At 54.6% G+C, this 26,266-nt stretch overlaps 9 protein-coding genes across 9 annotated transcripts; 5 read left to right on the top strand and 4 right to left on the bottom strand.

Moving 5' to 3' along the window:
* Nucleotides 1–591: 591 nt before the first annotated feature.
* POSPLADRAFT_1136809 (hypothetical protein) lies at nucleotides 592–1,851 on the bottom strand (the record flags this gene model as incomplete). The annotated part of the gene is made up of 4 exons (XM_024484732.1): nucleotides 592–834; nucleotides 896–1,013; nucleotides 1,070–1,302; nucleotides 1,357–1,851. 4 exons carry the CDS (start codon nucleotides 1,849–1,851, stop codon nucleotides 592–594), a joined length of 1,089 nt encoding a protein of 362 aa, XP_024341087.1.
* A 495-nt stretch (nucleotides 1,852–2,346) lies between these two features.
* POSPLADRAFT_1045379 (hypothetical protein) lies at nucleotides 2,347–4,627 on the top strand (the record flags this gene model as incomplete). Its single annotated transcript, XM_024478741.1, has 11 exons — nucleotides 2,347–2,657; nucleotides 2,713–2,811; nucleotides 2,868–2,971; nucleotides 3,022–3,090; nucleotides 3,140–3,197; nucleotides 3,250–3,424; nucleotides 3,479–3,598; nucleotides 3,652–3,980; nucleotides 4,033–4,337; nucleotides 4,391–4,492; nucleotides 4,545–4,627. The coding sequence occupies 11 exons, from the start codon at nucleotides 2,347–2,349 to the stop codon at nucleotides 4,625–4,627; spliced, it is 1,755 nt and encodes a 584-aa protein (XP_024341086.1).
* A 1,579-nt stretch (nucleotides 4,628–6,206) lies between these two features.
* Nucleotides 6,207–11,076, top strand: POSPLADRAFT_1045378 (hypothetical protein; the record flags this gene model as incomplete). Its single annotated transcript, XM_024478740.1, has 12 exons — nucleotides 6,207–6,766; nucleotides 6,872–6,959; nucleotides 7,012–7,165; nucleotides 7,359–7,450; nucleotides 7,476–7,681; nucleotides 7,736–7,914; nucleotides 7,976–8,864; nucleotides 9,247–9,653; nucleotides 9,704–9,832; nucleotides 9,883–10,089; nucleotides 10,141–10,639; nucleotides 10,689–11,076. The coding sequence occupies 12 exons, from the start codon at nucleotides 6,207–6,209 to the stop codon at nucleotides 11,074–11,076; spliced, it is 3,798 nt and encodes a 1,265-aa protein (XP_024341085.1).
* A 301-nt stretch (nucleotides 11,077–11,377) lies between these two features.
* POSPLADRAFT_1179951 (hypothetical protein) lies at nucleotides 11,378–12,907 on the bottom strand (the record flags this gene model as incomplete). Its single annotated transcript, XM_024488714.1, has 9 exons — nucleotides 11,378–11,537; nucleotides 11,602–11,611; nucleotides 11,674–11,689; nucleotides 11,754–11,849; nucleotides 11,905–12,099; nucleotides 12,158–12,166; nucleotides 12,222–12,302; nucleotides 12,439–12,442; nucleotides 12,789–12,907. The coding sequence occupies 9 exons, from the start codon at nucleotides 12,905–12,907 to the stop codon at nucleotides 11,522–11,524; spliced, it is 546 nt and encodes a 181-aa protein (XP_024341084.1). The 3' UTR covers nucleotides 11,378–11,521.
* Nucleotides 12,908–14,576: 1,669 nt separating this feature from the next.
* POSPLADRAFT_1054906 (hypothetical protein) lies at nucleotides 14,577–17,487 on the top strand (the record flags this gene model as incomplete). The annotated part of the gene is made up of 10 exons (XM_024480572.1): nucleotides 14,577–14,744; nucleotides 15,133–15,346; nucleotides 15,409–15,732; nucleotides 15,864–16,139; nucleotides 16,203–16,307; nucleotides 16,365–16,423; nucleotides 16,480–16,632; nucleotides 16,686–16,782; nucleotides 16,840–16,856; nucleotides 16,924–17,487. 10 exons carry the CDS (start codon nucleotides 14,577–14,579, stop codon nucleotides 17,485–17,487), a joined length of 1,977 nt encoding a protein of 658 aa, XP_024341083.1.
* Nucleotides 17,488–17,691: 204 nt separating this feature from the next.
* On the bottom strand, nucleotides 17,692–18,209 carry POSPLADRAFT_1045375 (hypothetical protein; the record flags this gene model as incomplete). The annotated part of the gene is made up of 4 exons (XM_024478739.1): nucleotides 17,692–17,865; nucleotides 17,917–18,017; nucleotides 18,070–18,151; nucleotides 18,207–18,209. The coding sequence occupies 4 exons, from the start codon at nucleotides 18,207–18,209 to the stop codon at nucleotides 17,692–17,694; spliced, it is 360 nt and encodes a 119-aa protein (XP_024341082.1).
* A 117-nt stretch (nucleotides 18,210–18,326) lies between these two features.
* On the top strand, nucleotides 18,327–22,696 carry POSPLADRAFT_1045374 (hypothetical protein; the record flags this gene model as incomplete). Its single annotated transcript, XM_024478738.1, has 16 exons — nucleotides 18,327–18,585; nucleotides 18,647–18,761; nucleotides 18,814–18,982; nucleotides 19,055–19,182; nucleotides 19,237–19,422; nucleotides 19,477–20,056; nucleotides 20,108–20,517; nucleotides 20,571–20,646; nucleotides 20,707–20,864; nucleotides 20,920–21,020; nucleotides 21,079–21,400; nucleotides 21,454–21,733; nucleotides 21,791–22,025; nucleotides 22,079–22,188; nucleotides 22,243–22,555; nucleotides 22,665–22,696. The coding sequence occupies 16 exons, from the start codon at nucleotides 18,327–18,329 to the stop codon at nucleotides 22,694–22,696; spliced, it is 3,474 nt and encodes a 1,157-aa protein (XP_024341081.1).
* Nucleotides 22,697–22,801: 105 nt separating this feature from the next.
* POSPLADRAFT_1179946 (hypothetical protein) lies at nucleotides 22,802–24,443 on the bottom strand (the record flags this gene model as incomplete). Its single annotated transcript, XM_024488713.1, has 6 exons — nucleotides 22,802–23,008; nucleotides 23,059–23,379; nucleotides 23,432–23,586; nucleotides 23,645–24,164; nucleotides 24,213–24,216; nucleotides 24,286–24,443. 6 exons carry the CDS (start codon nucleotides 24,441–24,443, stop codon nucleotides 22,802–22,804), a joined length of 1,365 nt encoding a protein of 454 aa, XP_024341080.1.
* A 146-nt stretch (nucleotides 24,444–24,589) lies between these two features.
* POSPLADRAFT_1039355 (hypothetical protein) lies at nucleotides 24,590–26,048 on the top strand. Its single transcript, XM_024477529.1, has 10 exons — nucleotides 24,590–24,746; nucleotides 24,778–24,779; nucleotides 24,854–24,880; nucleotides 24,934–25,064; nucleotides 25,133–25,181; nucleotides 25,240–25,271; nucleotides 25,349–25,498; nucleotides 25,569–25,601; nucleotides 25,669–25,692; nucleotides 25,768–26,048. The coding sequence occupies exons 1-10, from the start codon at nucleotides 24,635–24,637 to the stop codon at nucleotides 25,814–25,816; spliced, it is 609 nt and encodes a 202-aa protein (XP_024341079.1). The 5' UTR covers nucleotides 24,590–24,634; the 3' UTR covers nucleotides 25,817–26,048.
* Nucleotides 26,049–26,266: the final 218 nt, after the last annotated feature.

Raw genomic sequence — 26,266 nt, 5'->3', positions numbered from 1 at the left:
CCGCCCCCCCTCCCCGAGCAGGCGGGGTTTGCGGAGGACAATACTACAAATCTCCGTGCCGTGTTCAAATGGATGTACAGGTTATATCATGTACGCATCAAAGTAGCTGGGCGCATCAGCCCTCTATAGCGTAATACCATAATCGTCGACCTGCTTTATACCCTCTCCACAGCCATGACGGACAGGAACCAGCATGTGTCGTAGATGCTGTGTTAAGTGAAATTGGCGCAATGAGGTTGTGGGGCTTCTGCAATAGAAGAGAACAATGGGCCCTCAAGTTGCGTGGAGACGGCCTGCCAGTACCGCCCTGTGCGATCTGATCCAAGATAGGCGTCAATGATCACGGTCATGAATGCTGCAATGGAGGGATACAGTCCAGTCGCACCAATTTACCCCCAGGAGCATTCGGATGATTGATGGTATAGTCGACAACACAAATATCTTTCGCACGTTGAGAACGGACGCGTTCACAAGACCAAGTCGGCATACAGATGTGAAGAGTCACTCACTAGGTCTTGTGAGCAGCTTCACTCAATGGCCACCGTAGACGATGCATGGGCATAGAGTCCCAGATTAAAAGCGATGGCATTACTATATATCCTCTAGATCCTCGTCTGCAGCGGTCGAGCGGTGTCCTGGTACGCGTGCGCCCGTCCGTCCTGCACTGCCATGCAGAATCTCTGAGTCGCCCATCTCGCCAGCTATGTAAGGTACTTGTGGTCCCCGCGCGTCGAACACACTGCCCTGCCCATTCGCAAATGTCGACGTAGGCAGTTGCAATAGGTGTGGTGGCTGACGTGTGAGGTACAGCCTGTGTAGGGAGTCTTCCGCGGCCTGCAAACATGCGATAAGTTGTCAGTAGGGGTTACTTCCGGGACTAGGGTTCATCACGCACACGGAACTCAGCCATCTTGAGCGAGCTGCCGAAACCTTCACCCAACTTGTCTGCGCCTGAGTAGATGCCTACCACGAATACTGGTGAATTGGAAAATCTTCCTGTCTCCTTCAGTAATCTGATATCAAGAAATTGTGAGTCAAGCCATTGCTAACGGATGAGTTTCATGCTCACCTTGATATTGGGCGTTCTCGCCCAAACTTAGCGACAGTCTCTGCCAATGCTAGCTTAGGATCACGGAATTTGATCATGGTCCGCAAGTCCACGTCACGGCTCAAGAAGAACTTTTGAACAAACTTGCGTGCCGACAACAAAGAACGGTATTGGTACACTAGCGCTGTTAGAGCGCGGGGTACCGAACTCAGAGCGTCTGGATGCAAGACGGCTGGTCGGAGAGGTGTATTGGGCTAGAAAGTGTTAGAACATATACCGCGTACACCATTGGTGATGTGAATACGTACTGTTCGATGCCATCTTAGCAGAGGCGTTGCACCCATCTCCTTTGCGACGCCCGTACAGGTCGTCGGACCTACGTATGCACTGACAGCAGCCTTCAGGACACGGGTAGGAAGGTGAGGATAAGATGCGTTGACATATTCTGTCGCAAACAAGCCCAACAGCGAGTTCCCGAGAGTCGCCAGGTTTGCGTTCGTGGCAGGCAGCGGCTCATTCGGGTGGTGTCGTGAGTACAGCGCCAGGAAGGATGGATGTGTACATGCTTGCTGGATGATCTCCGTGGAAGGCAGCACTTTTCCGAGGCCTATTCGGTGCGCAAACGCAGTCAGGGCCGTCGGCGGCGGAGGCTGCACAGCGGCCCACGTCTGAGCATCGAAGAACGAGGTTTTAGATGAGCTGGAGGCAACGGCTTCTTTTGGAGGGAATGCCCTAAGTGTAGAGGGGGCTACAGAGGCTAATTTTGCCGCCGTCGATGCCAGACGTTTTTGTGCATAGCCCATTGGCGAGGTCGTCGTTCGCCAGCGTGCGCTCGCCGTTCCAGGTCGTGAGCGCGACGAAAAATGCCGGCCAAAACGGGAAGGAGCCTACATTGAGCGCCTATTATGGGCGCTCCGAAATATATGCATGATCGTGAGCCCTTCCTTGGATGTCGTCAATCTCGAGGTGCTGCTTTCAGTCGGCGATTGGTGCTCAGAACTGTAGGAATGCATTCTGGTTCTACTTCAGAGTCGAATATCTTGGTGGCATGTGCATGCAACGCCCCTGCTGCTCTCTTGGTTAAAGTTTTCCGACTATCTGAATCATGACGCTCTCCCTCGAGTGCTGCCGTTCGGCGATCCGTAAGCTTACCACATATAAGGGTGCGATGTATGGCTTATCTGCCAAGGGAACATATGGCATCATCCTATCAGAAGTCATTGCGTGCCTCATAAAAATCGTATAAAGAGCCACGGGGTTAGCGGAAGGGCATATTCGCCCTCTCTTGGATTCGCGCCATGTCTCCCGAAGTTGAGAAGGCGGCCCTGCTGCCATCGAGCGCACCCGAGCTGCAGCGGAAGGAACCTGCAAAGTTCACTCCCCAGCGCAAGTGGGCCATTGCTATCCTTTCTCTCCTTGCATTGCTCCAAATCGTCGATGTGGTTGATCTCTTCCGCGGCCATGAATCGGACGCGCCTCTATGTTCCCAGGCGCCGCCTTTGATCCCGAGCACGAATGTGCAGCTCTGGGGAAGCCTTGGTGATACATATGGAACTGAAGCGTTCAAGAACAGGGCTGTTGACCTCTTGGCCGGCGCTGTGCGCATTCCGTAAGTAGGGATACGACAGAGTAGTAGAGTATCAAGTACTAAGCCGTCCCTACAGTACACAGTCCTACGACAAGATGGGGCCGATTGGCGAGGACCCGCGTTGGGAGGCGTTCGTGCCGTTCCACGAATACCTTCAGAAGGCGTTCCCTAAAATGTGAGATCTGGACCACGGATTTTCTTGGGGATCATCCCTCATGTTATGCCATGCAGCCACTCGTCGCTCGAATTGACTAAAGTGAACACTTACGGCCTGGTATACTACTGGAAAGGCTCGGATGAATCGTTGAAGCCAATTCTGTTGACGGGACATCAAGGTAGTTCTTATTCATATCGCCTTTGGGCTTCTGGCTGAGGATCCTTGCAGACGTTGTACCAGTAAACCCCGACACGTACGATGAATGGACACACCCACCATTCTCGGGCTACTATGATGGTATGTTCACCAAGATCGGCGTATATCCTTGCTCACCTTCATCTCGCAGGGACCTATGTATGGGGACGCGGCAGCAGAGACGACAAGAGTGGTCTAATTGGTTCAATGTCAGTCTGAGATTCCCAAACTCCATTCCGTCGTCCCACTAACAGTCTGCAGGACCGCTGTCGAGACGTTATTGGAGCGTGACTTCCAACCGACGCGCGGTGTTGTCCTCGCGTACGGTTTTGACGAAGAAGTGAGCGGCGTGCAGGGCGCCTCCTCGCTCGGCGACTACCTCTACGCGACCTTTGGCGAAGATTCCTTTGCCATGCTGGTCGATGAAGGCGGTGGAGTATGCGCGCTTCTCATATTGGCTTGTGTATTGAAGCGTTGACCTCTAGGCAAGATCTCAGAACAGTACGGCGGCGCCTTCGCGCTTCCGTCCGTGGCTGAGAAAGGCTATCTCGACGTCCGACTTGAGCTGTCCGCTCCTGGTGGGCACTCAAGCGTTCCACCCCCTCACACGGTCAGTCTGACTTCTTCTGTCTGTCAAACCATACCTAATAATTCCATCACCAGACCATCGGCATGCTCGCCCAGCTACTTGTCCACTACGAGAATCACCCTTTTAAGGCGACCCTTGAGCGCGACACGCCCATGTACTGGCATGCGCAGTGTCTGGCCGCATATGCTCCAGAACTGCCCAAGTCCATCCGGAAGTCGGTCAAGAAGGCAGCGAGCTCCGACAAGGCCTTGCGGGCCGCGCAGGACAAGCTGTTCGAGGACCCAACGTTCAAGGCGCTGGTCGGGACTACGCAGGCGGTGGACATGATTTCGGGCGGCGTCAAGTCAAACGCGCTACCGGAGAACGCAATGGCGATTATAAACCATCGCATTGCGACGGACAGGTAGGTTAATCGTGTATGTAGGGAGGTGTTAGGACTGAGACGCGGGTCACAGCTCGGTCAGCGCGGTCAAGCAGCACAGCACCAAGCTCTTCAAGTCGATTGCGGCCGGCTTCAATCTCTCGTACACCGCCTTCGGCTCAAGCGTCACGGGCGACCAGCCGGGCTACGGTACTTTGACCCTCAGTGACGCGTGGGGGACTGCTCTCGAGCCCGCACCTGTGTCGCCGGTTGGGCCGGACGCGGCGCCGTTCCAGCTGCTGTCCGGTACGATTAGAACAACCTGGAATACGCATCGTGCCATCTCGGAAGAAGAGGACGGCATCACTGTGATTCCCAGTCTCGTCTCCGGTAACACTGGTATGCTGCAATGGCTCGTATGCTGGGCGATTACCTTATTCGCTCGTCTGCAGACACGCGTTACTATTGGAAGCTGACGCCGCACATTTTCCGCTACACACACTACAATGCTGGAAGCGGGTCAGGACTCAGCGGTGTACACACCGTTAATGAAGGTAACGATGTCGCTCACATTAGTCCAAATATGCATTGAGCATTCTCTTATAGCGTGCAACATGGATAACCTGGTCGAGATGGTCAGGTTCTTCACGACCCTGATTCTGAATGCGGACGAGTCGACTTTGCTGTAAATAGGGCTGTCTTTACGCCCATGGCTATGCAAAAGCCAACGGATATCCTGTACGTATGTCCCTGTTTAGGCTTTGTTGGCCGCGAATGCACCCAAAATTGCTGGTGTTTGTCTGTTATCCACTGTATAGTATTTCTTCCGGCTATCGTCCAAACCTTCGGTATCACATTTCAGGCCTTAAGCCTGCACCTATCTCCCCCTCGCGGCCTGTTCGGGTCCTTTGACAAGAATTCTTATACCGCGTGTGACCGCCGGTTTCAAAGAAGCCTTGAGATTGTGTCCTGACTTCCAAGATGGATCTCATGGACAGGGTCTGGATGTTTCGTCTCCTTGCAAACACGGGAAGGCTAATAAGAACGTCATGATCCTGTTCACTGCGAGGATGACTGCTGTCCTGCCGGAAAGGGAACAATGTGTCTTGAGTGTCCAGTAAACACATCGCGGTGTGAGTCCGAGCGTCGCAGATTGATGTAACCTTCTGAAGCATAACAGCGGCTATGTGATCGGACACGCCTCCCAATCGCTGTCGCGTGTCGCTATATCGAACAGGTGTTTGGATTTTCATGGTGTTGTTCATTTTGAGCCAATGTCCTGGTTACATTGTGATTTCATTCACGGGTATAATAAGGATGTGGCGGGCGGCATATGAGGTATCCGAAGTTGGCTCAATGAGCATGGCTCTAAGTTTAGAGATCCAAGTGATAAGAATAGACCAGAGTACATACGTACTTGTAAAACGACGCAGCGTATGTATAAGGACAATCACAACGCGAGAGTTGAGCCAGTGACCAGAAGATGAATCAGCGGGTGTTGGAGTGATTTCTGGCAGGCTATATCCCACCACTGCCTGGGGGTGCGAAGGGATGTGCCATCAGCTAGTGCATGACTGTGTTCTCGAGCATCAAACAGTAAGTCGGATAGGATGGGATGGTTATCGTATATACAGCAATCGTGATGTGGGGCCGAGATGAAATTCACTACACGAGGAACTAGCATGTCACTTGAGCCTGCGTCAACAGGCACGAGATCTATGGGCAGTGCAGCAACAGAGCAGTCTAATTAAAGCTCACGGTGCGAGAGATGTAGCGGGCTCCTGAGTAATGTCAAATAAGCTGCATTGGAAGGCAAGAGATGTGCCAGGTGACCATACAGTCATGGATCAAAGCAAAAGGCGTGGAGTTGTTGTAGGAGCCGAAGCTTGTAGGTGTATTCTCATAAGCGCCCAATATCTCAGAAGTGGACTGCCCCTAAGCTAGGGCTGACAAAGAAGGTATCTGCTACAACGAGCGAACATATTTGCTCGACCGCCTCTTATCCTTGGGAGCCACTCTGCTGGAAGTATTCTACGAAGGATAACTAGGACAGGCTCTGAGACAATGTGCAGCGGCGGGATATCCGGGCACTCAAATGCGCGCTTATGGATCACGCTGTCACGAAACTGGTCACGAGTCGCTTCTGAAATTGGTGTTTCAATATTGCTGCTTTCCCTCGTGCTCACTGTGGTCGACGACGGCGACGACGGTCTGGTCCTCAGACAACTCATCACCTAATCTGGCCCTGGCGACCTGCTGTCCCCATTCATGAGTAGCTCTGCAGACCAGGGCCGCCAGGCGGTCATTCAAGACGTTCGCGGGTCTCAGTCAAACGGGGATCCCTCCGCCCTGGCCTACATGGCCCCGGAATCGGATTCCAACTATACTCGCGAGCATTCGCCTGTCTCGCCCAGAAACGGGCTACTTCCATCTTCTTCCTCTAGCAGTGCCAACCCCCCAGAACGTGCCTACCTCCCGCACAGAGCCTCTACCTTCAGTTTCCCTCACAACGTGGATCAGAGGAAACAGAGGAGCGATGACCACCCTCACGCTCGCAGCGAGGACTTCAACCACTCGACATCACAATCATATGGCGATAGCTCCTCATCCGACCAGGCTCTTGCTCGTCCTCAGCCTTTCCTGACCGCCAGTCGGCCCTCCACTCCCGGCAGCTCAAGCCAGCATACTTCTGACTACACTGGCAGCTCCAAGACACCACCTGGGAGCGTCCATTCTGACTCGTCTCTGTACACTGACAACGCCGCACTATCTGGGAACGCCCAGACAGCGTCCTCCTCGACCCACACGAGCACGAGTATAGCGTCTACGTAAGTCGGAGCTTCGGTCTCTCCAAGCCCATCAGAACTACCTTGTCGGCTTCTCCGCTCCTTTGTGTCAATTCGTTCTCTTACGTGTTTTGTACCACTTGTTAGGCCATGCGCTGCGTGCGGTAAGGCGATGCAGGGCGCATTCGTCCGGGCGTTGGGGACAGTCTACCATTTGCAATGCTTCAAGTGCATGGTGAGTCTATTTTCCTGCGGGCCACTGGTGTGTATATTTACCCCAATATCAGGATTGCGGTACTGTGGTGGCGTCCAAGTTCTTCCCGATCGATGGGCCCGACGGCAAGCAGCATCCGCTTTGCGAGCGAGACTACTTCCGGCGCTTGAATCTGATTTGTGCCAAGTGTGGAATGGCATTACGAGGCAGTTATATAACAGCGTGCAGTGAGTCGCATCGTACGCGTCGCGATTTGGCGGCCACTAATGATCGGTCGGGAAGATAAAAAGTTTCACGTGGAACACTTTACTTGTTCCGTCTGCCCAACCCTGTTCGGTCCGCAAGACTCTTACTACGAACATGAAGGCGATGTCTACTGTCATTACCATTACTCAACCCGGTTTGCCACCAAATGCGCAGGATGTAACAGTGCTATTCTGAAGCAGTTTGTGGAGATAAACCGGAACATGAGGGACGAGTGTTGGCATCCCGAATGCTACATGATCAACAAGGTGACTTGCACAACGGCGTGGCAAGGGCCAATGCACATATATTGACGGTGATCTCTGGCAGTTCTGGAATGTCAAAGTGGTAGCACGACGACCTGCTTTACCTTCAAATTCTGAGGAGTTCGAAGGAGAGCCCCAAGAGCCTCCTTGGACCGAAGAAGAACGAAGAGAAACGGCGATCTCGCTCAAGGAGAAACAGATTCGCATGGAACAACAGGTCTATCGAATTTGGACGTGAGTAAAACTTGTTTAGTTCGCACTGTGCACGTTTCGAACAAATTTGGTCAGCGTGCTATCGGCATTCGAGGAATCCAGTGCCGCATGCATCTCAGACATGCTACGGCAGGTCAGCAACGGCCAGTACCTGGAGGCAATACGTATGGCGGAGAAGTTCATACTTCATGTCGAAGTCCTCTTTGCGACGATCGATGATCTGGAGTGGCACTTTGCGCGTCTAAAGCTGAAAGGTGTGCCCGGAACCCGTGCCAGCCCTCGTTTGTTGCTGACGTCTACAATATCTAAAACAAGGCATGTCCCACGTTCGCGAGGCTCGCATGCTCTGCCGGAAGACAGTCGATCTGTTCACATTGCTGTCACATACGCAAGAGACAGGAGCGCGTCGCATGGGCATGACGCAAGAACTTTTGGCACTGGTCACTGGCCTGGCTCACTACCTCAAGATCCTTATTCGTATAGCGCTTACCGGAGCCCTGAAGCTCGAGCGAGAGCACAATGTCCAGGAAGCTATCACGTCGTTCCTGGACAAGCTCCATATGCTCGCAATCCAAGGCGGGAATCCCAGCGCAAAGCGCATGATGAAGCGGGCTAATGGGGAAGTCCTCGCTCTCGTGGATAATGGTAATACTGGCACGCAGGGTGTGACTTATGGCTTCAAGAGCTTGGCACCTGAGAACGCAGGCGAGTCGCCGTTTATGGGCGCGCCTCGGGATCCCGCACTCGCCAAGGTCAATGTTGTGAATCCGCCATCTGACCTGTGTGCCAAGTGCAATCAGACCGTCGAGGAGGACTGTGTTCGCCTGGGCACGTACCAACGCTGGCATTCGCATTGTCTACAGTGTGATACGTGCGGAAAGGTGGCGGCTGTACCTGCGCAGAAGGAGGCAGTGCAAGCCAGGAACCCGGAGGACAAGGAGAAAGAGAAGGAAGAGAAGACACCCAAGCTGTCGACTGCCCGGCGGCCACCGGCCAACGTTGGCTATTTTGTATACGATGCAGATACCATGAAGGACACTACCACGTTCGGCCCTGTTCCGACGAAGGTATACTGCGTCGAACATGGGCATGGTGGTTGCAAGGGCGGGTTCATGGCGGTCGCACGTCTGGAGCAATATGCTTTCTTGCTGAATGTTGCGCTCAGACGGCTGTATGTCGTTTTGAAAAAGCGGGGTGTCGTGCAGTTAACGCCTGGTGCGTCTCCCTTGATCTTCGAGTACAGGGGCACTTATATATTTCGACTGAGCAGCACAGCAGGCCGCGAGCAGCAAAGACCTCCTCGAGAACGACCCTTATCGCAATTCAAACGACATCAACAGGCTCAAGTCTGTCCATCTCGATCGAAAACTGTCTGCGACTGCTCGTGTTCCACGACGATCGACAGTGGTCGAGAGCCCGTCAGGTAAGGTGGCACAGCCCGCAGATGCAGCGCACGCCCAACGGCCACAAGAGCTCATACCCTCGCACTCCTTCCGAGTCGTTCCACAACAGACTGCCGCAGCCAAACTCCAAAAGGCTCATCCTCAGCAATCATACCGTAATGCCCCTGGGGTTATCGATACAAGCCAAGGCCAGGTCATCCGCCCACCCTTTGCCCGTAACAACACAGGGGTCATGATTGTGGATGATTCTGCTCCGACATCCCCTACAGCTGCTGCTGTAGATGAGCCGACCATGCCAGCCATCGAGGACGGTATTACTCTCGCTGACATCCCTCAGATTGTCGAGGCCGCTCAGGCGCGGGAGCAACATCGGTCACTACCGCGTCAGAGTTCAATACCGTTCATTGCCGAGCTCAGCACGCTGGAGCTTGCGATTGTCAGGCACTGCGCGGTTGTGGTTCTTAGTCATTCTCCTCTACAAAGCCAGTTCGACCTTGACGAGATCCTCGAGTTGGTAGAGAACAAGAAGAACTCTTTTTGGAAGCAGCTCTTCAAGCCTGGGAACGACAAAAAGAACGTGAAGAAGAAGGGTGAGCTTTACCAAGGGTAGACGCGTCATGAAATACTAATGCCATATCAGGCGTGTTCGGCGTACCGTTGGAGCTGCTCGTCGAACGAGAGGGTGCAGACTCATTGCTGGGAGCATCACGAACAGCAGTGAAAATCCCCAGCTTTGTCGACGATGTTGTGTCTGCAATGCGCCAAATGGGTAAGCGTGCGAGACGTTCAGCATAATTGTTGCTAACATGACATCGGTAGACCTCTCTGTTGAGGGAATCTTCCGGCGTAATGGCAATATTCGACGTCTAAAGGAGCTGACGGAAGCCATCGATCGAGATCCATCCTCTGTCGATCTGACCCAAGACAACCCAGTACAGCTAGCGGCACTCTTAAAGAAGTTCTTCCGAGAGCTACCAGACCCTCTTTTGACTTATAAGCTCCATCGTTTGTTCATCGCATCCCAATGTGAGTCTCGCCTGATCTTACATACAATTACTATATTAACCGCTTCCATAGCGCTTCCAACGGAACAGGAGCGAATGCGAATGCTTCATATGGTTTCGTTGATCTTGCCAAAGGCACATCGAGAGACTTTGGAGGTCTTATCTGTATTCCTGAAATGGGTGGCTTCGTTTGCGCACCTGGACACGGAGACAGGGAGCAAAATGGACTTGCAAAACCTGGCGACGGTGATTTGTCCAAGTATCCTGTACTCTCGTGGGCGGGATGCAGTTCGGGACGAAAGCTTCGGAGCAATCCGGGTCGTCACAGCCTTGCTAGAGAATCAGGACGAACTCTACTGCGTGCCACAGGAGTTCCTGTCGATCTTGCAGGACCAGGACTATTTCGTCAACAGCCTGGACCTGCCAAGCAAGGAATTCCTGAAGAAGTGTGAAACATACATGCGCCTGAAGGCCAGTGGGCGCACCCCTTTGTTAACATCGCCTGTGTCTGGATCAGCGCCCTTCAACCCTAGCACGCCACGTCCGGAAGATATGAGGGCGCAGCCCCCAAGGTCGGTCCCTGACATGTGCCGTCATGCGTTAGGCTGACACAATCTGTAGATCGCAGACGCAGCCGACTGGTGGCCAATATGGCGACCGACCTGCGATGGCGAACGGGGTCTCCTCTGATAGCCTCATCCGGAATGGCCAGCAACAGCCCCGGCAGCAGATGTCTGCGCCTCCTCTGCAGCACTCACCCTTCTCGTATCCCCCACCCTCGTCCGGAATGTCGGCGATCCATGCGCCGCAGCCCCGCGCGCCGAACGTGCAGTCCACGAGCGACGACTGGACACCCCCTGAGCGCCAGCCGTATATCGGCCAGGTGCCCAGCCGCCCATCCTCCATGTCGAATTCATATGTGCCCTCACGGAGTAGTGGTGAAGGGTCGAATCCTTTTGCGCCGCCGAACGGCCACTCACAGCAGCCTGCGGTGCGGCAGCGAATATGATTTCCGTTGTATATGGTCCTTCTGGTTGGTATATATCATGTGGCATCGCTCTCATCCTGTTGCATTTTTCTTTTACGTATCTGTACTTCATTATACTCCATTCATTTTTAACCTATGACACGGACCATCCATTATATACCCTCGAGCCGGCCGCTACGGCAACGATGATGACAATTGCATGGGTTCGTTCTCCGAGGCGAGCTCAATAGTGCTTTCACGTAGCGTTCTAATGTCTTGGAAGACGGTCAATGTAGCATTAGCAGCAAATAGCAACGTCTTTCTGCTCGGCGTCTGATCTGTTGTATGTGCGCGATAGTTGCTGCTGTTCGCATGTGTACATTAAGATTTATCCGAGTACACATGGCATATATTGCATGATGCGTAGTACTTTTGAGTGTAAAAGCACATGGTAGAGAACAGATGCATGAAGAAAAGCAGCCCGCGCCTACTTGAGAGGGATGCTGTCGGAAGAGAAAGGCGTCAGTGTCTGCCAGGGTGAATGGTGTCAAAGTGCAGGTGACGTACAAACGAGACGCTGTAAGACGAAACTGCCCGTCAGTGAAAGTCACATGCCCAATGCATGAAGACAAAACTTACAGTGCGTCGCACCAATCTACATGAATGCAGAACAAGGCGACAGTCAGATCGTGATCCAAGCATAAAAACATTCAACGTACACCAGGGCGACCGTGCTTGACGGGCCGGTATGAGCACGAGAACTCGGCGAGGTAGTGACCAGTCATCTCGGGCTTGATCTCGACGGAGTTGAAGACCTGCACGATCAAGTAAGCTCCTAGAATCAATAGGCATATTATATTGCAGGCGCACCTTGCCGTTGTAGATGCCAACGACGCTGCCAATCATCTCGGGGACGATGATCATGTCACGGAGGTGGGTCTTGACGACGGGGGGCTTCTCATTCGGGAGAGCCTCCTTCTTTGCCTTGCGCAGCTTCTTGATGAGGCCCATGGGGCGGCGCTTCAGACCGCGCTGGAACCGACGGCGGGCACGAGCGTGAACGAGCTAGGAGCAGTCGGACTTAGTCATCCTATCAATGATAACTTGGCCAGTTCAGTCGTACCTCAACGAGCTGCAAAGACCTCTAGTGAGCCAAGGCTGTAACATAAAGATGTTGCAATGCGTACCTCATCGTTGCCGAGGTCCAGGAGCTTGTCAAGCTCGACTCCCCGGTAGGAGAACGTGCGGAACGTCCTCTTCTTCTTGAGCTCGGCGGCGAGAGCGGGGTCAGTTACACCAGAGTCGGCCTGCCATCGCGCACATCATCCGTCAGCACCTCTGCTCCAAGTAGATCGGCGAGCAAGCCGGCAGCGGCAACACGCACCATCTTGAGTTGTCGAGAACGGGGCTTGCGTCGAGGGCAATATGGGACTCTCGCACGGCGGAGCCCGAATTGGGACGGTGGCTGAGGAGTGCGTGGGAAACCACCTGTACAGTTCTCAGCCACCGATCGCTTGAGCTAGGAGCGCGGGCGGCGGCACAGCGCTCCCTCATCAAGTCGTCGGATAGAATCCACAGGTCTTCCCTCGAGGATTAAACGTGAGTGCTGGTCGTTGTGCGTGCGATGACACGGTTTTGACGGCGGTGTTGTTGTAGTGATTTGTGGCTACCGCACATAACACTTCACAGTACGTTACGAGCTTTGTTATGTGTGCACGGGAAACTTACAAGCTCGTCGCGGCTAGATGCGTCACGTTGCTGCATACCTGCTCCTCCAGATTGGTGGGAACGCCTCCCCCTCTGCTGGGGATGTGAAGAAGGTCCTTGGTGCCGTCGGTATCGAGGCCGACGATGAGCGCCTTGAGAAGCTCATTTCTGAGCTCGAGGGCAAGGACATCAACGAGGTCCGTCTCCCATGACAAAGCGATGACAATGACGCTGACATGTACATCCTTTCCTGTCGCAGCTGATTGCGGAGGGTTCTTCCAAGCTGTCCTCGGTACGTTAACACGTTGAGTACATTGCGTGCTTGTCACTTATGTTATTTGCTTTTAGGTTCCTTCTGGCGGTGCGGTCGCTGTCTCGGCTGGCGGTGCTGCAGGCGGCGCTCCGGCTGCTGCTGCGGCGGAGGAGAAGAAGGAAGAGAAGAAGGAGGAGGAGAAGGTCAGTATTCCCGGTCCAACTCAACCCTTCGACCTTGGGTCGCTGACAGCTGCTATAGGAGGAGTCCGACGACGACATGGGCTTCGGTCTCTTCGACTAGAGTACTGTTACCAGCTAAACATCGCTTCATGCGTGTATGTCTGTACGCTGTATCAAATAATGGCGGTCGAGACATGAAATTGCGTGATCAGACTACCCATTAAAGCTGCAGGTCGAAGCGATTCTTCAAGCTGCTCATAAAGTGCTGTCTACGACATTCAGAATGCTTGCGTTTTCTCTGGTTAGGTAACAGTTGACCCATTAAGGCAAATTTTCACTGGCCGCTGGCTTCGCGAAGCAGTTCATTTTGCGGCCGATGTTCGCGGTAGAACGCTGTCGCACAGTTTGCTATTTCTGAAGCAATATGACCAGTCCTGGGGTGCGGGACACCTCGTGTCTGCTGCGGCCATGACGTGCGATGGGTTTACAAACGTTGTGCGGCTCCGAATGAGCGGAGACACACACGGTGATGGCAGAGAGTATGACGGCAGGAGCTGAAACTGGTCGCAAGCGGAATGCAAATTGGAGTCTCGGTCGGCGAGGGCAGCCGCGGAGTGTCCGAGGATGACCCAGGCGCAAAGTGCCCGAGAAGGCTGTCTGCGTCAGAGTGCTGGGAAGATAAGGTCATTCGCGGGTATTACGTTTGTAAATGGCTACAGGATGATGCGCATTGGCTAGTGCTTCGGCGCGGACGGCTCCGATTGATCGGTGAGATCTGCCAGCCAAGGCCGGCGCTTGTGGCACTCACGCGGGTCGACTTTGGGCGCGTCCAGAACTAGTGCCGCCGGTTCCCAAGGCCCTGCCGGCGGGTGTCAGATGGTTGCTGCCGCGGCCTGGCTCAGGGACGGCAGCTCTCTCGGCATCCCTCCCGTCCCTCCCGCCGATATACGCGCGACCTGCTGCTTTTGGCAGCGCGGCGGGCGGCGGCAGTGGCGGCTCGCGCCCCGTCCTCGCCGTCTACCGTACTTAGCAGGGCCCAATGTCGCAAAATCTCCGGGCAGGGAGCATGGATCAGAGGTCTGTGAAGCGCGCGTGAGAGCAAGATGACACCCAACTTAGGTTTGTCCCGTAATTGGGCCCGGGAGATCGGTTTGGCCATTGTAGATTCCCCCTTGTAACGTTCGCTCTAAAGCACGCGCCACTTCTCGTCTTGTGCCAGTACCATCATCATCGCGCTAGATACACTCCCCGACGCTTGGGTGCTCCTCACTCCCGCTTCGCGCATACACCCGGCTTGCGTCGCATCGCCGACCCCTACATTCTCCCGTAGCTCCCTGCCGCGTCTGGTGCTCACAATCACATTTCGGGCTTGGTTATCAGTCTCGCTCAGTCCCCCTTAGATGGACCCGCGCAACCACCCCGAGCAGGTCTCTCTGTCCCCCGTCAACCACACTGTAGACGGCCGCATAGGCGGCAGTACCCGTCTCCCCGACGATGCCTTACATACCAATGGCGAGCAGACCACTGTAGCCTTTGTAAAAGGCGGGAAGCGCAAGCGACTCAGCAAGGTAGGTCTTATCGTTTTCGAACCGTTGCGCAGCGTAGATAGCATTGTACATATTTAGGCCTGTGATGCGTGCCACAAGAGCAAGCGGCGATGTGATGGAACAGGTCAGTTCTCAGTGGTTCGCTCTACGCGCGTCTCGTTGACCAAAAACGTACACCACCAAGCCCCGTGTAGCAATTGGTGGGTTCAATGCATTCTTCAGACCGGCGCAGACTGAACTCCCCGTAGTTACTTCGCATCCAAAAGTTGTACCTACACGGATTCCTCGGGGCGTCCAGTCCCGGCGCCACGGAATTCCAACCACGACAATGCTAATGCGTCTGTACCGGTGATTACTTCTAATTCAGCTATCTCACTGCCTCATGTGTGTTAATTTCCGTGATTTGCAGGAAATTCCGGCGCGCGATCAGATATCACGTTCGGGCGAGCCATCACCTCCGCATCCCCCGCTCTCAACAGATGAAGAGTATATTGCGGCGCCCAAGCGCAATCGCTCAAATCCTACCGCCGGCACGGCTTCACAGCTTTCCCCGATCCTCCACAAAGTTCAACAGCCACAATCTAAGTTGTTAGACCGCGATACCACCCATGAACTTGTGAACCGTACGTACATGCTCGACCGGCCTTTGTGCGGAAAGCCGCTCACACCGCTCCATTTATGACAGTGTTTTTTGCGCACTGTAATCCCCACCGCATGATATTCCATAAACCGTCATTTTCCGCCGAGCTCAGCCACAATCGGCTACCTGAATATCTTGTCCTGGTGGTCTGTGCAGTAGCCGCGCCGCTGTCCAAATCAGTGTCGTCCACAGCATCGATTGCGCGCCTTGCGGGCGTGCCGTTTTACGAGGAGGCCGTCTCGATAATGTTCGACAATGCGGGCCGCCTACTAAGCGAGCCTTGCCTTGCTACCGCGCAGGCGCTTTGTCTCATGGAGATGCACGAAGTCGCCGCGAGCCACTCATGGACGAAGCATTACAAGTACTTTGGTATGTACATGTGCTGTCCGCGCGCCGGCCGATGCTTGGCGGCGTGATGCATGAGGCGTGCATCTGCTGACGCCTATCCTCCTCATCCTGGTTGGGCGATGCGTGCTCAACTGTTCGTTGTTATCTTCCAGATCTGGCCCTCCGCGTTCTCGAGGAGAGCCTCGAGGTGCACGTGCCGGACGACAAGGCGCGCCGCCCCGCATCGCCGACGCCGCCGGATTCGCTTGACATGTATATCGAGCGCGAATGCTCGCGGCGGTGCTTCTGGCTCATCCAGCTGATGGGCTGGATCAACGCGATCTACACGTACCGCCCGCTGCGTCCGCGGTGTGTCGAGATGATGGCCACCGTGCGCCTGCCCATCGACGAGACGACGTTCGATCTGGCCGTGCACTGGCACTCAGCAAGTGAGTTTGAGATGTTTAAATATTTATATGCATTGCGGACGATGGATTGAGCCGAAATCATAGCGTCCGAGTTTATTCATGCTCCCGCGCCGCGTACACGCTACGCATCGCAGTTTGGCCACGTCTTACGGATACTGTCCCTTTATTCGACAGTGCAGGCGGTAGTGGGTACGTTTTGGTATCCCCGGAGTTCTAGTCCGTGGACTGACGCCAGGACACCAACAGCCATGGATGAGAGCACAGTCCGCGAGGCGGCGTTGAGGGATTGCCGCAAAGATCTCGAGGTACATGTTCCTGATTTACTCTGGCGGGACATTCGCTTCATCACGCATTCGTGCAGGAATGGGACGCATCGCTATCGGGCCACTTGCGCTTCTCAGAGGATAATCTGGAAAAGCAAGTGTCAATGTTCGACACTAGCTCCAATACGGGAGCGTGGTGCTTCTGCTTCATGCACGCACTCTACCCATGTTCTTGTTTGGCACTCGCGGAGGTAATAGGCTTTATTTTATCATGCCCGATCTACGTGACGAGCTTGTCGAACAGGGCGAAGGCCGATTAGCCGAACCCGTTCCATGGGTGCGCAAGCAGCTGGGGATGATCTTCGATGCCACCGGTACTCGGGCTAAAAATACCATACTCTGTAAGTCCTATATAAGGATGCTGTCGCGGGTAACGGTGTTGACGGGCGTCCCTCCAGCGGCATGCGTGCTATGGGTCGGTTTCTACTATTTTGTCTCATAGGCCTGCTGCTAATACCCGCCGTGTTCGTATTTGAAATCAGTCCTACAGCAAGTACCATCCGGACGATCCACAGCTGCACATCTGGGACCATGATTTCGAGAAGACGTGGGGATTCAGCGTCACCGTTGTCGCACACCAATGGCGCGAAGTACAGGCGAAGGAGCGGGCGGCGAACTCGCCGAAAAATAGCCCGCCACAGCGCGAGCAGGCAACAGAACCAGCCGCCAATTCCGCGAGCGTGGTAAACGCGGCGGAGAGACACCCCGTGGATCTGGGCGAGCAACCTCACGGAGATGCGGCGGTGGTCCAGCGATACGACTTTATACCCCAGGGGCAGTATCAGCGGACGGTGGATACCACTGCAGCTGAGCAGATCGTTCAAGCTCCGCTATTGAGACCTCATCGTGACCCTGCGCCGAATCTGCCCTCGCTGAAGGCGAGTGGTCTGCTCGATGCGAGACCACCCTCTGAGGCCTTCGCGAACGGACTGACGATATCGTCGCAATCGCCATTGCACAGGGACGACGATCGAAGATCCATGGCGACGCTGCTCAACTCGCCTGTGCAGCTGAGGGGAAACATGGCATCAGCTCCCTGGGCGTGAAGAACGCGCCAAGTATTGACAGCGGATGCGAGGGGCAGGAGTATCAGCATCATTGTAGAATGCGCCCATACCATTGGTGTGGTTTGTGGAGACGCTACTTCTTGTAGTGCCTCAGATCTTGGGTATTATGTGGTGGCGATGTTACATTGTGTAGGAATCATAATGCAGACGAAGTCCAACCGATACATACAGAATGGCAGACTATCATGACGCTTTCTTCAGGTTGCGGTGCAGCTCCGGCTTGACGAGGACGACGCGGTCCAGGAGCTTGGCCACGACCTGGTCCTTGTTCGCGTAGTACGCCTCGCTAATCTCTTGGAGCTTAATCTGCGTCTCCTGGTCGACGGCGGTCTGCGAGGATTGAGTGTTTCCAGCGTGCTATCACGGAATGTGAGCGACCCATGCATCGAATAAGAGCACACCGCTCACCGATGCCTCGAACGCCTGAAACTCAGATTCCTTGAGCCTCTTGTATTCTTCTATCTCCTTCGTGGCCTGAGACCGTGCATCCTTGAGTTTCTGGACGCGATCTAGGTAGCGAATGTATCAGCCACTGCAGGCGCGATGCGCGGTCAGACGAACATTGGCGCGCCCGCTGGACGACCTTTGCGGCCTCTTTCTCGGCCTCAAGTAGGGTCTGTATACTCTGGGATTGCTGTGTAGCCTGGCGAGCGCATCGCGTGAGCAGAGCGCGGACGACGGCGGCAGAGGCGACTAACCATTGCAGGAGGCAAGTGCGCTTTCAGACTCCGCCGAGACTGGCGCCTGGACGAGTGACGCTTGGGATCTCGGCGCTCGCAGACACGGACTTGGACCCAGCGGCGAGCGCAGTGTGCGGAATGGCCAGTAATCCTGTAGACCCCCTTCAGGCCCTGTCTGCGGCGTTGGCTGTCCCCGCAGACTCGAAAGAGCAGGCAGATTTGTTGGCTACGCTACGTGAATCACTGGAAATACACCCCGGACCCATCCCGATCCTCTGTACCACCCTCGTCAAAACCGTATCCGGGGCCGGAGACTCGCTGCTGAAACGATGGGTCATTGACCTCCTACACTATGCTATATGCAGGTCGAGTCTGTCCATTGAGGCGCGCACACAGTGTGCGTGTCGATTTCCTGAGTCCGTGAAGTTTGTGTGTTAATGAGACGCATTTAAATATAGTGGCTTCTCAATCCTTGGAGACTTTGGCTGGCCTGTTGCACGACTCCAACCAGAACACGGTCAAGGTGACGGTACAATGCTTTGCGACCGTATATGCGTTGCTCTTCCGCGTGCTGTACGTACCGGCCGTGTGACCATTCGATCCTCTCACCTCACAAAATGTACAGATGCACAAACCGGACACAACGTCAACAGTGGGACATTCTAACGCAAGTCAAGACGCGAATACTCGAATTTGTTTGGGCCCCCCACATTAGCAGTGGCATAAAGTTTGCTGCTGTGAAGTTCATGCAAAGAGTCATTCTTGTTCAGACGCGAGGAGTCCCCGACCCTAGGGTGAGTGTGTTCTCCTGCAGTCTGTACAAACAACACAAGGAAACTAAGCCATATGCACTCTCTGCCATCTAGCTACAAAACAAGAATGACCCGAATCTCACAATGTGCCCTACGGACCACCCGTTCATCTCTGTGGCCACCTTAGAAGCAGAGGGACTGAAACTGCTGGAAAGCGTTATCACCATCTTATATACTAGCAAGTAAGACTACTACTCGCTCACTCAGCCTTTCCCGCCGACTGAGCTTTGCTTCAGTAATCCCGACATACTGTCCGCCATTTTAAACAGTTGGGCAACCCTAGTCAAGTCGCGACCAGCATTGGTAGAGGTTGTAGTCTCAACCTTGACTCAATGGACACCAGCGAAACTTGAAGGGTTTCCCGCGGCCAGTATCAAGAGCGTCGAAAAGGCAGTTCGGATACTGCTCGTCCACATATCACGGTGAGTGGCTACACAGTCTTCAGTCCGAGCGTGGTTCGAACTTGCCACCACTAGTACATCGCAAGGACAGCCCTATGCCTCGCAGATCCACGCGGCGCTCGCAAACCAAGGCACGCGCATGGATGCTGCTGCTGCCGCGGAAAAGCAGCGCAAAGCGGCGGAAGCTTCCCGGAAGCGGTCGCCATCTGGTACCCCGGCACAGGATGCGCCCGACGCAAAACGTCCGAAGCTGGAGCACGAGAGTGCTCCTCTCGTCGGACCGTCCACTGTGGCTGGATTCGCCGGCTTCGACTTCACAACCCTCCCTGCCTCCCTCGTCACCGACCTTGTTGTGGCCAACATTCAGTCATTCACCGAGAACTCACTGATTGGGTTGGTGCGGGCTTACCGTCATAGTAAGAATATACAGAGTACAACACCTGCAGTAGCACCTGCGGCCGTGCCTCTCCAACCTCTGATTGCCCCTGCAGTGCCCTCAACTGAGGCCCCATCATCGTCAGACACTCATGTACGGACGACGAGCCCTCCTCCTGATGCTAAGGAGCCAGAAGTCAAGGCTGAGCCTGTTGATCCACTCAAGATGGATATCGATGAGGATGAAATCGAGTATGAGCCTGACAGGCTCAATCTCGAGGTAAGTTCGGCTCTCTCCTTGTTGCACAGCATTATTTATCCAATAATTTAGTTGTCTGGCGAGCCAGGGGCTATGCCGGAGGACGAAGCCGCGCTCGACCGTGTGATGGATCTGGCGGCGGACTTGCACCTCGCAGACTTCAAGCTCCCTCCACCAAAAGAACTATCTATAGAAGAGCGGAATCTAGTTGTGCATGGTTCACTCACCCGAATATGGGACGGTTCGAAAGACCTTGCGCCATCCGAGGTGCTCCAAGATGAGGTTCCTGGTATGTCTGGCGCCGACATGTGGATGCTACTCATCGTGCGCATGGTCACGCGCGTCACGGATCCATCGCCAAGTGACGTCCCTGAGGAGAAAAGGCCGGAAGATAGTATGGACGTTGTATCCGAGCTGTACGCACATCAGGACCGCCTCAGACAGACACTTTGTGACTACATCATGGCGGACTTCTCAGGGAGGTTCGTCGTTAACCTACTGCATAACACGGCTAGCACTCATTCTCACTTTCTAGATTGCGCCTTGCCACCACCTGGATGAACGAGGAATGGTATAATGACCAGATCCAAATAGCGCGGGATCGCAATTGGGTATGTCCTTCATTTTGTTATGATGAAATCCTCCTTGATTTTTAACATAAGTTCAATCAGGCACCTAACTACGAAACATGGCTGAACCAGATCGTCGCAGCCTACCAAACGCATCTTGATGGCAAGGATCGGACATTTTCCCGTTTCTTGCTTGACTTGCCCCATGTACCCCCTGACGTGCTGACTCTCCTCCGAGAATCGTGCATTGAGGTCGAACGGTACGTTACAAATTCGAAGACCGTGGTCTGTTGTATTGCTAAAATCAGGAATCAGGCGACAAATGGGCTTTGCTGCTCTCCGAGAATTCGTCTCGCAACGGCCATCATTACGTGCGGAAGCTATGAACATGCTTCTCGAGCTTACTACACATCCTGGTAGGACTTTTGGACCATTGTTGTTTCTTGAGTTAACTCCTCGTATGTCCCCATCCAGATAAAGTGACACGTGGTGCAGCCATCAACACCGTGAAGCGGTGGATACCGGATGTGCAGCCCATGGACAACATGATTCGTGAATTCGCACTACAACTCCTCCGACGGCTACAATCGCGACCAAAAGCAGACAAGTCAGAAGATGTAGCGATGAACGGCGACCACGACGAAAACATGGAAGACGGGCAACTACCACCGGAGGATATCATACAGACTCCGTATTTGCCGGAGCAGCTCGAGCTTCCTGCAAACAAAGCTCAGATCTTACAGCACCTGGAATTGCTTTTTGCCTTGTCGACGAAGGTGCCGGAGTTCTTGGATGAGTGCGTTGAGGATCTTTTGGGTGCTGCTTCTAAGGCTCATCCCAAAACTGCAGGATTTTCGCCGCATATGGCGGAATGGAAGAGACCGTCCAGGAGACAATCCAGCAACTGATTACACCGCTCATCCGTGCTTTGGGTCCTACCCATGGCCGACTATTGACGTTACTCCGGACGTTCCCACCTGGTGGCGAGTCTCTAGCGCTTCGCGTTTTGACCATCTTCACGGAGAATGTGCGGCCAAGCTCTCAGCTAGTCACTCTCGTTAAGTCGCTCATCAATGAGAGGGATCTCGATGCTCGATTCCTCATTCCAATTATAGCCGAGATGGACAAGGTATGCACAATTTCAATGTCGATATGTCGATCCTCCGTTGATACTCGTTGTGTGCAGGCGGACATTCTCCGGCATCTGCCACGCATTGTCTCTATACTGAACGGGCAGCCAGAGCCCAAGAACCTGGTCCGCTCTGTCTTCAGCTCGATTGTCACAACACCCCCACAGTCATTCGGTAGTGTCACTTCGAACCTGCCGCGGGTGCGACAAAGTGAGCTCCTGACACCTGCGGAACTGATGGTTTTATTGCACGAGTCAGAGAAGGAAATCGGTCTAAAGAGCGCCATCGAGGGTGAGTTGGCAGGTCCTCTTCGATCCAAGCGCATGCTCCTGACGTCTTCACAGCCATTGGGATCTGCTTCTCTATGACTGATATCTTCAGATCTGAGATTCTGGCCGTCGTCATGAATCAGCTTGTGGACGAGCCAGTACTCCCGACACTTTTCCTCAGAACTGTACGTGTCATGGATCCACTTTACTGAAAGTCGTGGTCTCTGATCATCCTGCAGGTGATACAAGCCGTCACAACGTACCGGTCACTTGTGGGCTTCGTCTCGACAACCCTGCTGTCTCGGTTGATCACAAAAAAGATTTGGACGAATCCTCCGTTATGGGAGGGCTTCATCCGCTGCGCGAAGCTGATTGCGCCTGCGAGCTTCGGTGCACTCCTGCAGCTGCCGAAAGATCAGCTGCGCGAGCTCGTAGACAAGCAGCCGAGCCTGAAGTCTGGGCTGCGCGATTATGTGCTGAAGAAGGCCGGGAATAGGGCTCGTGTCGCAGGCTTGTTGGAGATCTTCGGGGAGGATGATAGCAGCAACAACAGTACCAATGTGCCTGAGCCCGATATACAAATGCCGGTGGTAGCACCCAGCCCCACGGTGTCATGATATATGCTCGATGTGCATCTCTGGTGGTTCTGATATACTTATAGCGTATAACATGGAGCAGACATTTCATCTGTAGCATTCGGTAGCAGCGCGTCCTGCGTGTACGATAGAGTAGGCGGCAAGCATTCATCCATGATCGCCGTAGGCATTACAGTATGTAGACGAATATTCGCATGCGCAATCAGCTCGTGTCCATTGTGATGAGGCCTTCGCCGAGTTCCAGTGACTCCGCTGGGTTTTCCGCAAGTTCCAGGGCGCTCAGCAGGGTGTCAACGTTGGGAGACACGGCGAATCGTCTATTGACCTCGCCTAAGACACACAGCCTCTTGTTTTCGTTGTCGAGATAGATCGCCTGCTGCAAAAACGACGGTTGCGTCGCCGCGGTCACCTGGGAACATCCGTCAGTCACTGTCGCAGATTCGGAACAGAGACACGAACATCCATCACAATCCCGTTTCCGAGGCGCATCTTGACGGCCCCGCTTTCATATATCTCCAACTGACCAATGATGCCGTCGATCTTGGGCTCCTCCTTCTCAACTTTAGTCTGGGCGTTGGTTGCGCCCACTGGAGGCACGGCTCCCGGAACTGGCGCTGGCGGTTTTGTGTCTTGTGCGAATGTAACCTTTTTGCTATTGTCATCTGCCTTGTCGAGTAAAGGCGGCTCAGGATCTGCTGGCGGCGGAGCATTTGATATAAATGTGGGGAAGGGACTGGGGAACTGGAAGAAATAGAGGCGTTCTTGTCGGATATTCGTATCCTACAGGACTTGTAAGTACACCACAGAACAAGGATGATATGCATCCACGGACCTCCTCTGCTTCGTTTGCAAACGCGAAATCGTCGATAATATCTTCGAGCTCTTCCTCTTCTTCTGAGTCGCTGAGATCGACTGCGTTTGCTAGATTGACCTCTTCTTGGGGTTCAGGCGTGATGTCCACCTCTATGGCCTCCTCCTTTGCGACACCTGATAATCGAATGAGCAATGAAGCGCGCTCTGGAAGTTTGCTGCGAAAACAACCTACCCTTGCCCTTGCGATCCTCCTGCTTGTCTGGGTCCGCCTTCACCTTCAGCCCCTTCTTCCTCTTCCCACCCTCCTTCTCCTTACCCAGACTCTCAGGAGCCATCCAGTCCATCTGCTTGATATGATCCATATCCACGATCTCCACGCCCTCGTCCGGGTCCGAGTACGCCTCGACATCATCGTCTGCGGGCGCCGGCTCGCGCCCTCTCTCGCGCTTCAGCGACGGCGCGGTCGTCAGCGTGAGGCCCGCGCCGAGGTGCGCGGTGCCGCCGGGGCCCTGCGGTACAATGGGCGCGAAGTTGGAGCGCGGCGCGGTGCGCCGGGCGGACGTGCCCGCCAGAGTGGGGCCCATGGCGAACGGCCCGCTCGCGGTCATCTCGACCACGGGCGGCGCGCGTGGGCCTGCGCCTCTGCCTTCGCCGCCCCGGCCTCGACCCCGACCGCGCTCACCACGACCGCGCTCACCTCCGCGTCCCCTGCCGCGTTCTGCTGGAGCGGGTGCCGCGGACGGCGCGCCTTCCTATGCGAGACGTTAGGGCGGTCGCTCGTAGGGGATATGCGCTGGTACATACCTTCTTGACTTCCCTGTTGCAGTGTCAGTCGAATATTGCCGCGAGACTGCAAGGACGCGACGCACTCACTCCTTCTTCCTCCTGGCCGGTAATGTCGGCACGAACTTGAGCTTTTGGGTGCCAAGCCTGGTCACATCGCTCTGTTTCTTTGCGAGGCTCGCTATGGCCTTTGGTGTCGTGCTAGAGCTCGAGCCCGAGGGACCTGGTGTGGGTGGCTGGTCTGCCATTTTGCTGCCCGTTGTGGAAGGAACGACGAACGTGCTACTCACGATCAATCAGAGAAAGAGATTGATCTAAGCGAGATTCAGGAGATAAGATAAATTGTGTGCATTGATCGAGGAAAGGGAAAGAAAAACTTCAGGCTCTGCACCCGACTACATCCCTCCCCGACGCCCGCAGCAGCGACGAGACAGCCAACATGGGCGAGCCAGAGCACCTCCACATGACATACAACGACATACACAACCTCATCCGTGCTGCTGCGGACAGGATCGCCGAGTTCAAGCCAGACATGCTCATAGCCATAGGTGCGCATGTTCTCTGCATTAATCGCCCTGCATTGACCTCGCATGCTGTGCAGGTGGAGGGCAAGTAGCCGGTCCATACTGTGTGCGATAGTGTACCTGAACATTTATGCAGAGGATTCTTCCCAGCTCGTGTCATGGTGCGTGCCTGCTATCTCTGCTCCCGCGAGTGCCCGCTCACGTTCCCTCGCAGCGTACGTTCCTCAAGGACACGGCGACAAAGCGCAACATTCCCATCCACGCAATCGGCCTCTCGTTATATGAATCACTCCCGGGCACAACCGCCGAGCAGATTGGCAACGAGGTCATCAGGACCCAGTGGCTGTAAGTCTCAGGCTGCGTCACGGCGTGCGCCCTCTAAATGCGGTCCAATAATACCGTGTGCATTGCAGAGGCCCGGAATCCGGGAGGATCCTTCTCGGGCGAAGAGCTCTGATTGTGGTGCGTCTCCGTTTAGGCTCCGCTCATCCCGGAATGTATCCTGATTGGGATCTCATAGGACGAAGTGGACGACTCCCGCAAGACCTTGCAGTGAGTTTGTCGTTCGATGGCGTGTGCAGCCATCTCGTTGTGTGCCGACACATGTTGATATTTTGTTCGCCACACAGATACGCGATCTCCGAGTTGCAAAAAGATGTCGAGCGCGAACTAGCTGCGCTGCCCGAGTCCGAGCGCAAGGCACAGCGGACGCAGTTCGCCGTGTTCGTCGTGCACAACAAACTCAAACCAAAACTAGGCGAGCTTCCGCCGGACGTCCCGTAAGATGCTGCGTTATCTCTGCGTGATCGCAACAGATGGGTGGACTGCGACACTGACATATTGGTGCAGCTACTACGCCGGCGACGAGGTCGAGGACGTATGGTAAGGAGGGCATTACTCCCTGCTGCTGTTCCCGTGCATGTTTCGCTGAATCTGCGTCCGCTGATAGGCTGGATTACCCGTGGGAAGCCGTGTGAGTGGTGGCTGCTTCACATGCTCTGATTGGTCACAGGCTCACGCCTGCTTCTGAATGGCTGCCGTGGATCAGCGATATCGACGAGCACGACCGCCTTGCGTTTGCAGAACGCCAGCATTAACCAGGGCTACACGCCGACGAGGAATTAGAGCAAGGGATGCGATGCTGGACACAAATGTACGCTTATGTTGTTGTATCTGCGCGCGGACATATATATCGTCCCGCTGTGTACGTAACCGAGGGCGACGGCGACGGCGATTTGTTTGTATTCTTCCTCATTGATAGCATCTAAAACACCGTGCAGCGAGTGCGTGCGCTAGTACCGTCTGGGAATATAATTGAGTTCACCACGTCTCCCTGTCTTCCGGAAGGCTTGTGGTCCCTTCCTCCTGATCCACCAGTATAAAGCACCGAATTTCAGTCCGGCGGTCCACTTGCCGCGCCTGCTACCTTCGAGGTTTGCTAGCGGACTCTTGCGCTACGGGCCTATATATACCGCAGGCCACGCACCACCGCGCACCTCTGAGTCACTGCCGTCTGGTGCCGCAGAACAAATCTTCACGTCCGTCAA

This window comes from Postia placenta (assembly GCF_002117355.1).
Source record: "Postia placenta MAD-698-R-SB12 unplaced genomic scaffold POSPLAscaffold_4, whole genome shotgun sequence".
In the NCBI taxonomy this organism is placed as follows: domain Eukaryota; kingdom Fungi; phylum Basidiomycota; class Agaricomycetes; order Polyporales; family Adustoporiaceae; genus Rhodonia; species Rhodonia placenta.
Note: the sequence above shows the minus strand (reverse complement) of the source record. Positions and strands in the feature narration are given on the sequence as shown.